This window comes from Scyliorhinus canicula, chromosome 19 (genome assembly GCF_902713615.1).
Source record: "Scyliorhinus canicula chromosome 19, sScyCan1.1, whole genome shotgun sequence".
Classification (NCBI taxonomy): domain Eukaryota; kingdom Metazoa; phylum Chordata; class Chondrichthyes; order Carcharhiniformes; family Scyliorhinidae; genus Scyliorhinus; species Scyliorhinus canicula.
The window spans coordinates 59,187,042-59,202,529 of NC_052164.1; the positions used below are offsets into that span (position 1 = coordinate 59,187,042).

The 15,488-nt window shown below is 53.2% G+C and overlaps 1 protein-coding gene across 6 annotated transcripts in view; it reads left to right on the plus strand.

Moving 5' to 3' along the window:
* Window positions 1-15,488, plus strand: part of LOC119954104 (rho GTPase-activating protein 32-like) — a 726,718-nt gene that overhangs the window by 243,776 nt on the left and 467,454 nt on the right. For all 6 annotated transcript variants that reach the window (XM_038778987.1, XM_038778995.1, XM_038778990.1 and 3 more), the window contains one exon: window positions 8,794-8,859. In XM_038778987.1, the coding sequence (XP_038634915.1) occupies window positions 8,813-8,859 (47 nt within the window). In that variant the 5' untranslated portion in view covers window positions 8,794-8,812. The remainder of the gene's footprint in view (window positions 1-8,793; window positions 8,860-15,488) is intronic.

Sequence of the window (15,488 nt, forward strand, 5' to 3'; positions counted from 1 at the left end):
CAAACACGGGGAGAATGTGCAGACTCCGCACAGACAGTGACCCAAGCCGGGAATCGAACCTGGGACCCTGGAGCTGTGAAGCAACAGGGCTAACCAATGTGCTACTATGCTGCACTTTCATGGAGAAAACCAGAACATGAACTCTGCTCCTACCCTTTCCTTACCCCAAACCTGTAACTGGCCTGTGCTCAGCAATCTGGATGAGAACCAGTTTCTTTTTCCCTCCTTTGAAATTGTGGGTGAAGTCTTTGTTAATTAAAATGAATGTCATCAGTGCCGGGAATGAAATATTCCCAGTTTTTGAACCCAACATCAGCAATGAACCACTCTCAGATCAGGTAAAGAGAAGCTGAAACCACCACCTCAGAAAGAAACCTCTACTTCTGAGGGTGGGGATTTTTGTTAGGTTTATACTGGCCAGAGTCACCCAGGAACTTGCTTGGGCTGCTTTTAGACTCCACAGCAGAAAGTGACAGGGACAGCAACCGTCCCATCTGCCTGGACTTGGTCCAGAGCAAATTATAGAAATGACAGAACATAAGAACCAATCTTGTCATTGTAATAAAGTTCTGCAATCGGAACAACATTACAAGGATTCCGGTGTTGAGAAAGTCTGATCCTGATCTGTGTAACTATGTAGCAGGATTAAATATTCTGATTGGCATTGTGATTAGTCTGAGTAGGATCAGACTGGGGCTTTAACGATATTGATTATATTAGACATTGAGCACTAAAAGCAAGGCAAATTCTAATGACTGAAGTAGAAATTGTTCTAGAATTGAAGTTCATGTTTGGAATCTTATTGCTGAGCCGTTAACTCATCTCAGTGGGATGGAGGAAAGAATCTGAAACTAGTGTTCGGAGGGGAAAATCAGCTTTGGAAGGGGAAATCAGCCAGCGTTCCACTTTCATGAAAGTTCGGCACAACATCGTGGGCCGAAGGGCCTGTTCTGTGCTGTATTTCTCTATCTATCTATCTAAATTCAGAGGCCCTGTTGGAAAATGTATCTGGATTTTAAGGATCGAATTTGGTGAAGCTATGATGCCTTCTGTGGTAGCAACGCCTCAATCACATTTTTATTGTGTGGTGTGGTCAACTGTGTCAAAGGTTGGGAAGGGATGAGGGGGGAAAGTTTATCAAAGTCACAGCCAAATAGGATGCCATCTGCGACCGATTTGGGGCTGTTTTGATAGTGTGATAGGTGGAGACCAGATTAGAAGGATTGAAACAGAGTTGTGGACAGATGGGCAAAGATTTTAGAAGTGACAGGTCAGTGGAAAAATGTTAAGCCCACATTTGGGCATGTTTGATGGGGTGTTTCTCGGCGGCTGCAGCGCCAAGATTCACCCCGCTACCCACCGGCAACTTTGCTGATTTTTTGGACCTTGGGGTGTTTCTCCCCGCTGATGCCACAGTTCAGTCGATTTCCTGATGGTGAGCTGAGCAGATCGAGGTGCCATTTTGAATCGCCCTCCAATGGGCAATGCCGCCCACCAGACCAGGATGCCACCTTACCTCGTCTCCGACCACCTGGGCGCCTCTAATGACCTGTGAGGTGCCGTCACATCTGGTTCATGCTTGTGGAAGCCAGTGCTAAATGGAATCCTGTTGAGGTCTCGGGTGCGAGCCGAATTGCACATTTAAATATGCAGATCTGGATCATGCTCAGCAGGGGTGAGATCCAGATCACGCCAGGTGGAGCAAATCGGGTGACTCACAATCACCCGATTTCGTGCTCTCCGGAATCGGGCGCAACATGGTGGCTGAATCATGCTTAATAAGTGGATAAGAAAGAGAGCTTTGAGATGGTGCAGTAGATTGCAAAAACAGAAGTTGAATTTTCTTGAGAGCAGGGAGGGGAAACATTATCTGAGGTAAGGGAACCATTAACAATAATGTCAACACCAGTGCTCATCACATCCTGGGAATTTCTAGGACCTGCGAAGACAAGCATTAGAAATTCCTGCCATGAGCAAGAATTATGTATTAGGAGCCCAATTACTAAAAATGGATGACCTGCAAAAATGTCTCATTATTTGCATACATCTAATTATCTACAACCAGAGAAATGTGTCCAAAATATTGACCTGAGTTCATGGGGTGGGGAGGTTAATGCAATTTTGTAGCTGATCAATTTGATTCTGGCTTCATGTAAAATTAGATCAGAATTGGCCAGATGAACAGTGCAGTTCTGGAGCAAATGGAACTAATTGAAATGATCAACGCTGGTTTGTTCTGAGGAATTATTTATTAACTTGAAACGTCGTGTTTCAATTTGGAGATGAGGGACGCTGGATGAATAGCTACCTTTGTTTCAGCAAAGGGAATCTATTATCAAACTATTTGTAGATGGTTAAACTGCTCCTGTTGAGTCCTCCTCCCTTTGCGTTTACAAGTAGACTGTGGACCATCAGAATGCATTTCATGTACTTACACCTGCAAAAACTTTGCTTGTGGGAGCTGAGCTTATGTTTGTGCCAGTCTGACAGTTCCTTCGATTTCCTCAAAGCCCAGCACAGTTTTAAATATTACCATTAACTGTAGGTTGAAAAATGTAAAATGTGTTATTGAATTATGTATATAGCCATGATGTGGAGATGCTGGTGTTTGACTGGGTGGGCACAGTAAGAAGTCTTACAACACCAGGTTAAAGTCCAACAAGTTTATTTGGAATCACGAGCTTTTGGAGCGTAGCTCCTTCATCACTCACCTGATGTACGGGAAACTAGAAACCCGATTTAAAGGTGGAAGCAAGAGTGCAGGTTAGCAATGTGGTGGATGGTTACCAGAAAATAAAAGTGAGAGGCAGAACAGGTGACTGTCTTTATGCACCAAGGAATTATAGAAGAGTAGGGAAATCTAACATTGAAACAAATTTAAAATCTTTGTATCTAAATGCAAAAAGCATTTGTAACAAACTTAGTGAACGAACGGCACAAATAGAAACAAAAGGTTATGGCTTGATGACAATTACTGAAACGTCGTTTCAGGGAGACCAGGTCTGGGAATTGAATATCCATGGGTGCGCAGTATTTCGGAAAGATAGCATGAAAGGAAAAACAAGTGGCGTAGCCCTCCTGGTGAGGAAAGGGATCAGTGCTGTAATGAGAAATGGCATAAGCACTGGAGATGAATATGTGGAATCAGTCTGGATAGAAATAACAAAGGGAAGAATTCCTTGGTAGGAGTAATCTATCGATCCCCAAACAATAATTCTATAGTGGTGCACAGTATAAACCAGGAAATACTGGGGGCTTGCAAGAAAGATGCAGCAGTTATAATGCATCATTTTAATATATACATAGACTAAAGGAATCAAATTGGCAAGGGTAGCCTGCAGGCAGAGTTCATTGAATGCATCAGAGATTGTTTCTTGGAACAGTATGTTGGGGAACCACAATATAGGGATCCACTAGGGAGTAGTGACCATAGTATGGTAGAATTCAAGATTCAAAGAACAAAGAAAGATCAAAGAACAATGCAGCACAGGAACAGGCCCTTCGGTCCTCCAAGCCTGTATCGGTCATGATACCAACCGTGGCACTTCCCTTGCCGTATCTAGAATTTAGAACAGTACAGCACAGAACAGGCCCTTCGGCCCTCGATGTTGTGCCGAGCAATGATCACCCTACTCAAACTCACATATCCACCATATACCCGTAACCCAACAACTCCCCCTTAACCTTACTTTTTAGGACACTACGGGCAATTTAGCATGGCCAATCCACCTAACCCGCACATCTTTGGACTGTGGGAGGAAACCGGAGCACCCGGAGGAAACCCACGGGGAGGACGTGCAGACTCCGCACAGACAGTGACCCAGCCGGGAACCGAACCTGGGACCCTGGAGCTGTGAAGCATTGATGCTAACCACTATGCTACCATGCTGCCCTGGGTATCCCTCAACCCAGTCTTAATGTATCTGATTGCCCAATCTCCCCTGGCAACACGTTCCAGGCACACACCACCCACTGTGTAAAAAACCTATCCCCCTGGTGACTGACCCTTACACCCTGGGAAAGAGTGCTTGCTCATCCAGTCTATCCAGGTCCTTCATAATCTTGTAGACCTCCGTCTTTCTAATGAAAACAGTTTGAATCTGTTCAGCCTCTCCGCATAGCTAACACCCTCCAGACCAGGCAACATACTGGTAAACCTCCTCTGCACCCTCTACAAAGCCTCCACACCCTTCTGGTAGTATGGCGACCAGAATGCTGCGCAATATTCCAAGTACATACCAAAGTTCTATACAACTGTAGCATAACTTGCCAGTTTTTATACTCAATGCCCTGTCCAATGAAGGCAAGCATTCCGTATGCTTTTTTGACTGCCTTGCCCACATAGAACAAAGAAAATTACAGCACAGGAACAGGCCCTTCAGCCCTCCCAGCCTGCGCCGATCCAGATCCTTTATCTAAACCTGCTGCCTATTTTCCAAGGTCTACTTCTCTCTGTTCCCCACCCGTTCATATATCTGTCCAGATGCATCTTAAATGATGCTATCGTGCCCGCCTCTACCACCTCCGCTGGCAAAGCATTCCAGGCACCCACCACCCTCTGCGTAAAAATCTTTCCACGCACATCTCTCTTAAACTTATGTTGCCACTTTCAGAGATCAGCGGACCTGCATGCCCAGATTGTTCTGACTTTCTATATTCCTCGGAGTTTTGCCATTCAAGGTATATATTCCCCTCTGTGTTAGACCTACCAAAATGCATTACCTCATTTGTCTGGATTAAACTCCATTTACCATTCTCTGCCCAAGTCTCCAACCTACCTATGTCCTGCTGTATCCCCTGACAATCCTCAACACTATCTGCCACTCCACCAACCTTGGTGTCATCCACGAATTTGCTAATCAGACCGGCTACGATTTCCTTCAAATCGTTTATGTACGCTAGAACCAAAAAAGGCCCCAGCACAGATTCCTGCGGAACACCACTAGTCACAACCTTCCATTCAGATTAACACCTTCTACTGCTACCGTTTTTGTCTTCTGTTACCGAGCCAGTTCTGTATCCATCTTACCATCTCACCTCTGATCCCGTGTGACTTCACCTTTTGTACCAGTCTGCCATGAGGCACCTTGTCAAAGGCTTTACTGAAGTCCATGTAAACAGCATCCACCACCCTCCCTCAATAATCTTTGTCACCTTCTCAAAAAACTCGATCTTGTTAGTGAGGCATGACCTCCACTTCAGAAAATCATTTATGTTTGGGGGCGAGAAAGTGGAGTTCCACTTGTTCTTGAATTAAACAAAGGAAATTACATGGGCTTGAGGTCAGATTTGGCCCTTTTGGACTAGGCAAGAAGGCTAAAAGGTAGGACAGCTGATGAGCAGTGGCAGTTTTTTAAGGCGATACTCAATTCCTCACAACTAAAATATATCCCAGTGAGGTAAAAAGATGGGAAGAGGGGTACAAAAACTTCTATGGCTGAACAAAGAGGCCAAGGACGTTATAAAGACAAAAGTTATATTATATTACAAAGACCAGTGGTAGAGTGGAAGATTGGGAAACTTTCAAACATGAACAAAGGGATATTTAAAAAAAAATAATAAAAAAAGCTAAGGTAAATTACAAAAAAAACTAGCATAGAATATTAAAAAGGATAGCAAAAGCTTCTACAGGTACACAAAAGGGAAGGGAGTTGCTAAGGTGAATGTTGGCCCCTTGGAAGATGAAAGTGGTGAGTTAATAGTGGGGAGCACAAAAATGGCAGAGATACTAAATCAATACTTTGTCTCAGTTTTCACAGTGTAGGACACTGGCACCATTCTTATAGGATCGGGCAATTCAGAGGTAATAGAAAGGGTGGAATTAGGAACAATCAGCATCAATAGGGAAATGGTACTCAACAAACTCTTGGGAGTGAGGGCAGACAAGTCCCCAGGGCCTGATGGCCTACATTCTCGGGTCTTAAAGGAAGTGGCAGCAGAGATAATGGATCCATTGGTTATAATATTCCAAAATTCCATGGACACGGGAAAGATTCCAGTGGATTGGAAAAATGTAAACTTAATGTCGTTATTCAAAAAGGGAGGGAGGCAGAATGTGGGAAATTACAGACCAGTTAGTTTAACATCTGTTGTTGTGAAATTGTTAGAATCAATTATCAAGGATGTAATGTTAGGATATTTGGAAAGCCAAAGCGCTATCAATCAGAGTCAGCATGGTTTTACGAAGGACAAATCATATTTGACTAATTTACCTCAGATTTTTGAAGATATAACAAGCAAAGTGGATAATGGGGATCTTGCAGATGCATATCTGGACTTCCGGAAGGTGTTTGGTAAGGTGCCGCACAAAAGGTTAATTCACAAGATGAGATCACATGGGATTAGGAGTAATTTATTAGCTTGGATAGAAGACTGGCTGACAGACAGGAGACAGAGAGTCAGGATAAATGGGTCGTTTTCTGGATGGTAAGATGTAACTAATAGGGTTCCACAGGGTTCGGTCCTTGGGCCCCAGCTATTTACAATCTTTATTAATGACTTGGATACAGGGATAGAAGGTTCTATAGCCAAATTTGCAGATGACACAAAAATAGGTGGGCAGTAAGTTGCATTGAGGAAATAACCTTGCAAATGGATATAGATAGGTTAGGAGAGTGGGCCATAATGTGGCAGATGCAGTTTAACGTGGATAAGTGTGAGGTCGTGGATTTTGGTCGAAAAAATGTTATCAAAATGGGGAGAGACTTGGGGTGCTCTGATACAGGGGGATCTGGGTGTCCTCGTGCAAGAGTCACAGAAAACGAGCATGCAGGTGCAGCAGATCTTAAGGAAAGCAAATGGAATGTTGGCATTTATAGCAAAAGGAATTGAGTATAAAGGTTACAACTATACAAGGCATTGGTAAGACCGCACCTGGAGTATGGTGCACAGTTTTGGTCCCCTTATTTGAGGAAAGATGTAGTGGCATTGGAGGCAGTTCAGAGGAGGGTCATGAGATTGATTCCAGAGATGAGGGGTTTGTCGTATGAGGAGAGATTGAACAGTTTAGGCTTATACTCTCCGGAGTTTAGAAGAATGAGGGACAATCTCGTTAAGGTATACAAGATGCTAAAAGATATGGTTAAAGTGGCCGTGGAGCCGATGCTTCCTCTTGTGGGGTATTCTAAAAGGAGAGGTCATAGTCTTAGATTAAGAGGTAGCAAATTTAAAACAGCTTTGAGCAGAAACTACTTCTCCCAAAGGATTGTGAATCTGTGGAATTCACTACACCAGAGTGTGATGAATGTAGGGACAACAGTGAGTAAATTTAAGGAGGAGTCAGACAGATTTTTAACTGGTAATGGGTTGAAGGGTTCTGGAGAACAGGCAGGACGGTGGGGTTGAGGCCAGGGTGGGATCGAGGCCAGGGTGGGATCAGCCATGATCACATTGAGAGTGTTAAGCTCGGGAGGCTAAATTGCCTACTCCCGCTTCTAGGTCATGAGTTCTAGGGAGGAGATGCTCTGGCTGATTTTGCAATCCAGCTCTTGGCTTGTAACATTGTTGACAGCAGATGAGGAACATATCAGCCATGATAGAATGGCATAGCAGCTTCGATGGACCGAATGGCCTAATTCTGCTCCTGTATCTTATGAACTTATGAATTAGGTAGATGGATCAAAACCTTTCTCTGCTATTTATTAGGGCGGCACGGTCTCCCTGTGTCTGCGTGGGTTTCCTCTGGGTTCTCCAGTTTCCTCTCAAGCTCTGAAAGACGTGTGTGAGGTGAATTGGACATTCTGAATTCTCTCTCTAGGTGTACCCGAATAGGTGCCGGACTGTGGCGACTGGAGGATTTTCACAGTAACTTCATTGCAGTGTTAATGTAAGCCGACTTGTGACACTAATAAAGATTATTATTGTTATGTGCCCTGTTTCAATACACTGTAGGCGGATGGATATGGAGATGTATTTTCATCTCGTTCCAGGTCTCGGCTATATCATGGAGCAGAAGGGAAGAGATTTGAGTGTGAGGCTAGGTTTCTGCACCTCCTAGTGACTAGGTTCAGATAGGGCATTGGTGAGCGGCTTACATTCTAAGACAAATAGACAAATAAACAAATAGCATCAAGGTAAAGGTTGGCTGGGGATGTATGAAATGACTTGCCGTTGGTCCAGCATTGTCTGATGATCCTGTCTTGCGGAGCTTGTGATCTCTGTACAGAGTGAGATGACTGGCTCTGCTTGGATGAGGAAGGTCGATACCTTCCTCAAAGGATTGGAAGGCATGGAGTGGAAGAACACGTGTGGGAGAAGAGACCATGGTGTCAGGTATAATTGCGGAGGATTGACAGAGAAAATGTTGCCATTTTGTGAGAAGTGTTGCGGTGCAGAGTAACTGGAGTTACCTGTGCCAGTTCACTGAGGAAGTTTGAATTAATTATCCCAGGGAAATCAGGAACTTGCATTTGTGGCAGCAGATTGTGGTAATTCAACAAACCTGTTTGGTGAGGGGCTATACGCAGGAACTGGAAGATCCAAAATATGTACCAAACAGCAAAAGCTAGACAATGGCTCAATGTGGAGAGGGCAAGGCTCACTCCATGCTGACTGGTGGGTTTGTTCCGTCAGCGGTTTACCGAGTTACTGTTGCTGTGAATTACAGACCACAGAATGTTCTGAATGCTTCAGTGTGATGTTTAGACAAGTTGACAAATTTAAAAACCACTTCAGCAGCAAGATTTTAAGAAATGTACCACAGCTTGATTCATCAAACGTTTCTGATACTGCAATAAAATGCTGCTGGTTGAGTATTGCTCTTTGGTTAATTGTGCTCTCTCTCTCACTTCGCAGGCCATTGCTTCAGTGTGACATGGAGAGTGCTGCTGCAGCTGGAAGGGCGGCAGATGATTTTGTAAGGTGAGTGTAAACCTTAGATTGGCAAAGTCCAACTCTTTAACTAGGGGGTACAAGAATATACAGCAGGAGGGAACAAATCCCACAAGATGATGCATCCTTATTGGTAAAGTGTAGGAGGGGATGTTGATCAATTTGGTGCTGTGGAAGAGGCTGTTCCAGGCGGGAGAGTGGGAGAAGCTGCTGTTGGCAAGGTTCCTGGGGAGGAGCCGCTCTGGGAGAGGGTGGAGGGAGCTGCTGTTGGCTAGGGTGCTGGGGCGATCGTGCTCTGGGAGAGGGTGTGGGGAGCAGCTGATCTGGGTGAGGGGGAGGAGCTGCTCTGGGGGAGGAGCTGCTCAGGGAGAGTGTACAGGGGAGAGCTGCTCTGTGAGAGGATGTGGGGGAAGAGCTGTTTTGGGAGGGTGTGGGGAGGAGCTGCGTGGAGGGGGAGCTGCTGTGGTAGAGGGTGTGGGGGAAGAGTTGCTCTGGGACCTGGTGCAGGGGAAGAGCTGCGTGGAGGGGGAGCTGCTGTGGTAGAGGGTGTGGGGGAAGAGTTGCTCTGGGACCTGGTGCAGGGGAAGAGCTGGTCTGGGAGTGGGTGTGGGGGGAGGAGCTGCTCTGGGAGTGGGTGCGGGGGAGGAGCTGCTGTGGGAGAGGGGGAGGGGGAGGAGCTGCTGTGGGGGGAGGGGGAGGAGCTCCTGTGGGAGAGGGAGAGGGGGAGGAGCTGCTGTGGGGGGGGGAGGGGGAGGAGCTGCTGTGGGGGGGGGGGGGGGAGGAGCTGCTGTGGGGGGGAGGGGGAGGAGCTGCTGTGGGGGGGAGGGGGAGGAGCTGCTGTGGGGGGGAGGGGGAGGAGCTGCTGTGGAGGGGGAGGGGGAGGAGCTGCTGTGGAGGGGGGGGGGGAGGAGCTGCTGTGGAGGGGGAGGGGGAGGAGCTGCTGTGGAGGGGGGGGGGGGGAGGAGCTGCTGTGGAGGGGGGAGGGGGAGGAGCTGCTGTGGAGGGGGGAGGGGGAGAGCTGCTGTGGAGGGGAGAGGGGGAGGAGCTGCTGTGAGGGGGGAGGGGGAGGAGCTGCTGTGGAGGGGGGAGGGGGAGGAGCTGCTGTGGAGGGGGGGAGGGGGAGGGAGCTGCTGTGGAGGGGGGAGGGGGAGGAGCTGCTGTGGAGGGGGGAGGGGGAGGAGCTGCTGTGGAGGGGGGAGGGGGAGGAGCTGCTGTGGGGGGGGAGGGGGAGGAGCTGCTGTGGGGGGGGAGGGGGGAGAGAGATGCTGTGGGGGGGAGGGGGGAGGAGCTGCTGTGGGGGGGAGGGGAGGGGGAGGGAGCTGTGCTGTGGGGGGGGAGGGGGAGGAGCTGCTGTGGGGGGGGGGAGGGGGAGGAGCTGCTGTGGGGGGGGGGAGGAGCTGCTGTCGGGGGGAGGGGGGAGGAGCTGCTGTGGGGGGGGGAGGGGGAGGAGCTGCTGTGGGGGGTGGGGAGGAGCTGCTGTGGGGGGGAGGGGGAGGAGCTGCTGTGGGGGGGAGGGGGAGGAGGTGCTGTGGGGGGGAGGGGGAGGAGGTGCTGTGGGGGGGAGGGGGTAGGAGCTGCTGTGGGGGGGATGGGGGAGGAGCTGCTGTGGGGGGGAGGGGAGGAGGCTGCTGTGGGGGGGAGGGGAGGAGCTGCTGTGGGGGGGAGGGGGAGGAGGTGCTGTGGGGGGGAGGGGGAGGAGGTGCTGTGGGGGGAGGGGGAGGAGCTGCTGTGGGGGGGAGGGGGAGGAGCTGCTGTGGGGGGGAGGGGGGAGGAGGCTGCTGTGGGGGGTGAGGGGGAGGAGCTGCTGTAGGGGGGGGAGGAGTGCTGTGGGGGGGAGGGGAGGAGTGCTGTGGGGGGGAGGGGGAGGAGCTGCTGTGGGGGGGAGGGGGAGGAGCTGCTGTGGGGGGGAGGGGGAGGAGCTGCTGTGGGGGGGAGGGGGAGGAGCTGCTGTGGGGGGGAGGGGGGAGGAGCTGCTGTGGGGGGGAGGGGGAGGAGCTGCTGTGGGGGGGAGGGGGAGGAGCTGCTGTGGGGGGAGGGGGAGGAGCTGCTCGTGGGGGGAGGGGGAGGAGCTGCTGTGGGGGGGAGGGGGAGGAGCTGCTGTGGGGGGGAGGGGGAGGAGTTGCTGTGGGGAGGGGGGAGGGGGAGGAGCTGCTGGGGGGAGGGAGGGCTGGAGGGGGGGGAGGGGGAGGAGCTGCTGTGGGGGAGTGGGGAGGGTGGGGGGAGGGGGAGGAGCTGCTGTGGGGGGAGGGGGAGGAGTGCTGTGGGGGGGGGGGGAGGAGCTGCTGTGGGGGGAGGGGGGGAGCTGCTGTGGGGGGAGGGGGAGGCGCGCTGGGGGGAGTGGGGGGAGGGGGAGGAGCTGGAGGGGGGGGGGAGGAGCTGTGGGGGGGAGTGGGGGAAGTGGGGGGAGGGGGAGGAGCTGCTGTGGGGGGAGGGGGAGGAGCTGCTGTGGGGGGAGGGGGAGGAGCTGCTGTGGGGGGAGGGGGAGGAGCTGTGGGGGGAGGGGGAGGAGTCTGTGGGGGGAGGGGGAGGAGCTGCTGTGGGGGGAGGGGGAGGAGCTGCTGTGGGGGGAGGGGGAGGAGCTGCTGTGGGGTGAGGGGGAGGAGCTGCTGTGGGGGGAGGGGGAGGAGCTGCTGTGGGAGCTGCTGTGGGGGAGGGGGAGGCGCTGCTGTGGGGGGAGGGGGTAGGAGCTGCTGTGGGGGGAGGGGGAGGAGCTGCTGTGGGGGGAGGGGGGAGGAGCTGCTGTGGGGGGGGGAGGAGCTGCTGTGGGGGAGGGGGAGGAGCTGCTGTGGGGGGAGGGGAGGGATGCTGCGTGTGGGGGGAGGGGGAGAGCTGCTGTGGGGGAGGAGGGGGGAGGAGCTGCTGTGGGGGGAGGGGGAGGAGCTGCTGTGGGGGGCGGGGGAGGAGCTGCTGTGGGGGGAGGGGGAGGAGCTGCTGTGGGGGGAGGGGGAGGAGCTGCTGTGGGGGGAGGGGGGAGGAGCTGCTGTGGGGGAGGGGGAGGAGCTGCTGTGGGGGAGGGGGAGGAGCTGCTGTGGGGGGAGGGGGAGGAGCTGCTGTGGGGGGAGGGGGAGGAGCTGCTGTGGGGGGAGGGGGAGGAGCTGCTGTGGGGGCGGGGGAGGAGCTGCTGTGGGGGGGAGGGGGAGGAGCTGCTGTGGGGGAGGGGGAGGAGATGCTGTGGGGGGAGGGGGAGGAGCTGCTGTGGGGGGAGGGGGAGGAGCTGCTGTGGGGGGAGGGGAGGAGCTGCTGTGGGGGGAGGGGGAGGAGCTGCTGTGGGGGGAGGGGGAGGAGCTGCTGTGGGGGGAGGGGGAGGAGCTGCTGTGGGGGGAGGGGGAGGAGCTGCTGTGGGGGGAGGGGGAGGAGCTGCTGTGGGGGGAGGGGAGGAGCTGCTGTGGGGGAGGGGGATGGAGCTGCTGTGGGGCGGAGGGGGAGGAGCTGCTGTGGGGGAGAGGGGGAGGAGCGCTGTGGGGGGAGGGGGAGGAGCTGCTGTGGGGGGAGGGGAGGAGCTGCTGTGGGGGGGGGAGGGGGAGGAGCTGCTGTGGGGGGAGGGGGAGGAGCTGCTGTGGGGGGAGGGGGAGGAGCTGCTGTGGGGGGAGGGGAGGAGCTGCTGTGGGGGGAGGGGGAGGAGCTGCTGGGGGGGGGGGGGAGGAGCTGCTGTTGGGGGAGGGGGAGGAGCTGCTGTGGGGGGAGGGGGAGGAGCTGCTGTGGGGGGAGGGGGAGGAGCTGCTGTGGGGGGAGGGGAGGAGGAGCTGCTGTGGGGGGAGGGGGGAGGAGCTGCTGTGGGGGGAGGGGGAGGAGCTGCTGTGGGGGGAGGGGGAGGGCTGCTGTGGGGGGGAGGGGGAGGAGCTTGCTGTGGGGGGGAGGGGGAGGAGCTGCTGTGGGGGGGAGGGGGAGGAGCTGCTGTGTGGGGGGAGGGGGAGGAGCTGCTGTGGGGGGGAGGGGGAGGAGCTGCTGTGGGGGGGAGGGGGAGGAGCTGCTGTGGGGGGGGGGGGGAGGAGCTGCTTGTGGGGGGAGGGGGAGGAGCTGCTGTGTGGGGGGGAGGGGGAGGAGCTGCTGTGGGGGGGAGGGGGAGGAGCTGCTGTGGGGGGAGGGGGAGGAGCTGCTTGTGGGGGGAGGGGGAGGAGATGCTGTGGGGGGAGGGGGAGGAGCTGCTGTGGGGGGAGGGGGGAGGAGCTGCTGTGGGGGGAGGGGGAGGAGCTGCTGTGGGGGGAGGGGGAGGAGCTGCTGTGGGGGGAGGGGGAGGAACTGCTGTGGGGGAGGGGGAGGAGCTGCTGTGGGGGGAGGGGGAGGAGCTGCTGTGGGGGGAGGGGGAGGAGCTGCTGTGGGGGGAGGGGAGGAGCTGCTGTGGGGGAGGGGGAGGAGCTGCTGTGGGGGGAGGGGTAGGAGCTGCTGTGGGGGGAGGGGGAGGAGCTGCTGTGGGGGGGGAGGGGGAGGGGGAGGAGCTGCTGTGTGGGGGAGGGGGAGGAGCTGCTGTGGGGGGAGGGGGAGGGGGAGGAGCTGCTGCGGGGGGAGGGGGAGGGGGAGGAGCTGCTGCGGGGGGAGGGGGAGGAGCTGCTGCGGGGGGAGGGGGGAGGAGCTGCTGCGGGGGGAGGGGGAGGGGCTGCTGCGGGGGGAGGGGGAGGAGCTGCTGCGGGGGGAGGGGGAGGAGCTGCTGCGGGGGGAGGGGGAGGAGCTGCTGCGGGGGAGGGGGAGGAGCTGCTGCGGGGGGAGGGGGAGGAGCTGCTGCGGGGGGAGGGGGAGGAGCTGCTGCGGGGGGAGGGGGAGGAGCTGCTGCGGGGGGAGGGGGAGGAGCTGCTGCGGGGGGAGGGGGAGGAGCTGCTGCTGGGGGAGGGGAGGAGCTGCTGGGGGAGGAGCTGCTGTGGGAGAGGGGGAGGGAGGAGCTGCTGTGGGAGAGGGGGAGGGAGGTTTTCTTGGACAACATTAATTGAATTTAAATTGCACCAGCAATCCGTGCCCCCAGAGTATTAGACCAGGCCACTGGATTACTAGTCCAGTGATCTTGCCATTGTGCCACTGCCTCCTTGAAGGACAAGGTAGCCGATGCATGGGATCTCGGCATAATTTTAAGGTGCCTGGCTAGGGTGTTCTTTCAGTGGGTCGGTGCAGACTCGATGGGCCAAATTGCCGCCTTCTGCACTGTAGGGATTCTATGATTGTAGGATCAGAGAGACCTTGGCGTGTCTGTCCATAGATCCTTGAAGACAGCAGAACAGGTGGTTAAGAAGGTAAATGGATATTAACCTTTATTTTGCGAGAACGGAATATAAGAGCAGGGAAGTTATAATGGAGCTATATAAAATGCTGGTTAGGCCACAGCTGGAGTACTATGAGCAGTTCTGGTCGCCACAATATAGGAAGGATGTGATTGCATTAGAGAGGGTGCAAAGGAGATTCACCAGGATGCTGCCTGGCTGGAGCGTTTCAGCTATCGAGAGAGATTGGAAAGGCTGGGTTTGTCTTCCTTGTAGCAGCGTAGGCTGAGGGGGTAACCTGAATGAAATGTATTAAATTGAGGGGCATAGAAAGGAAGAGACCTTTCCCCTTAATGGAGGGGTCAATAATCAGGGGCATAGATTTAAGATAAGGGGCAGAAGGTTGATAGGAGATGTTAGGAAAAACGTTTTAATCCAGAATTGTGGGAATCTGGAACTCACTGAATGGATGCTAGAGGTGGGAACCCTCACAAAATTTAAGAATCATTGAAATGCAATAGCATCCAAGGTTACGGGCCAAGTGTTGAAAGAGTAAATAGGTGCTTGACGGTCAGCACAGACATGATGGGCCGAAGGGCCTATTCCTGTGCTGTAAAAACTCTACGATTCTGTGACTGTAATCCAAATTGAGAATTGCTGAGCAAGTTATTGCTGTTTAATTGCCATTTGATAGCACTTCTGCAAATTACTTGAGTTTGCGAATAGACTGATGGGGCAGTGATTGGCCGTTTTGACTGGTTCTGCTGTTTGAGGACAGGACATATATGGACAATTTTCCGCATTGTTGGGTAGATACCAGTGTTGTAGATGTACAATTCTACGGAAAGCCTATGACGGGATGGGAGGCTATTGTTCTCAATAGATGCTTCAGTTAATGGGACTATTTATAAAAACAAAGAGCATTCAGAGAATTGATAGAATTTTTTACAATTCTGAACGGTAAACAGGAATAGTTGCTGATGTTGTGTTGTGTTATCAGTTTAAACATGGTGTTGTGTTATCAGTTTAAAATTGTGTGGAGAAATTTCTTATCACAGAAGTTTATTGGAGGATGCTTTGCTAGAGGGATTTGCTGAAGCAGCGACCTCTGCATCATTTTAAGAGACAATTAACTAAATATTTGAAGCAGAGGAAGACGCAAGGTTATGGGGACAGAGATGGGCTGTAGAATTACTTTTAGTCAATGCTAGCAGAGTTGGCAAGACTCGGGCTGAATGGCCTTCTGTGCTCTCAGCGCCTATTCTAATTATACAGTGTTCTGCGATTTACCCGTTACAGGGAAGGTGTGGTTCTGAATCGCACGCAATTTGGTTTTATCATTATACTGTGTTGCTAGAGACTGGAGGATTTGTGAGTGCTGTCTTAGGCAGTCAGTCCTGCCAGCCAATCACTAGAATTGTTGGATCATTTATGATTTCAAACATTGGTTCTGAATTTAAGTGTAAAGATACC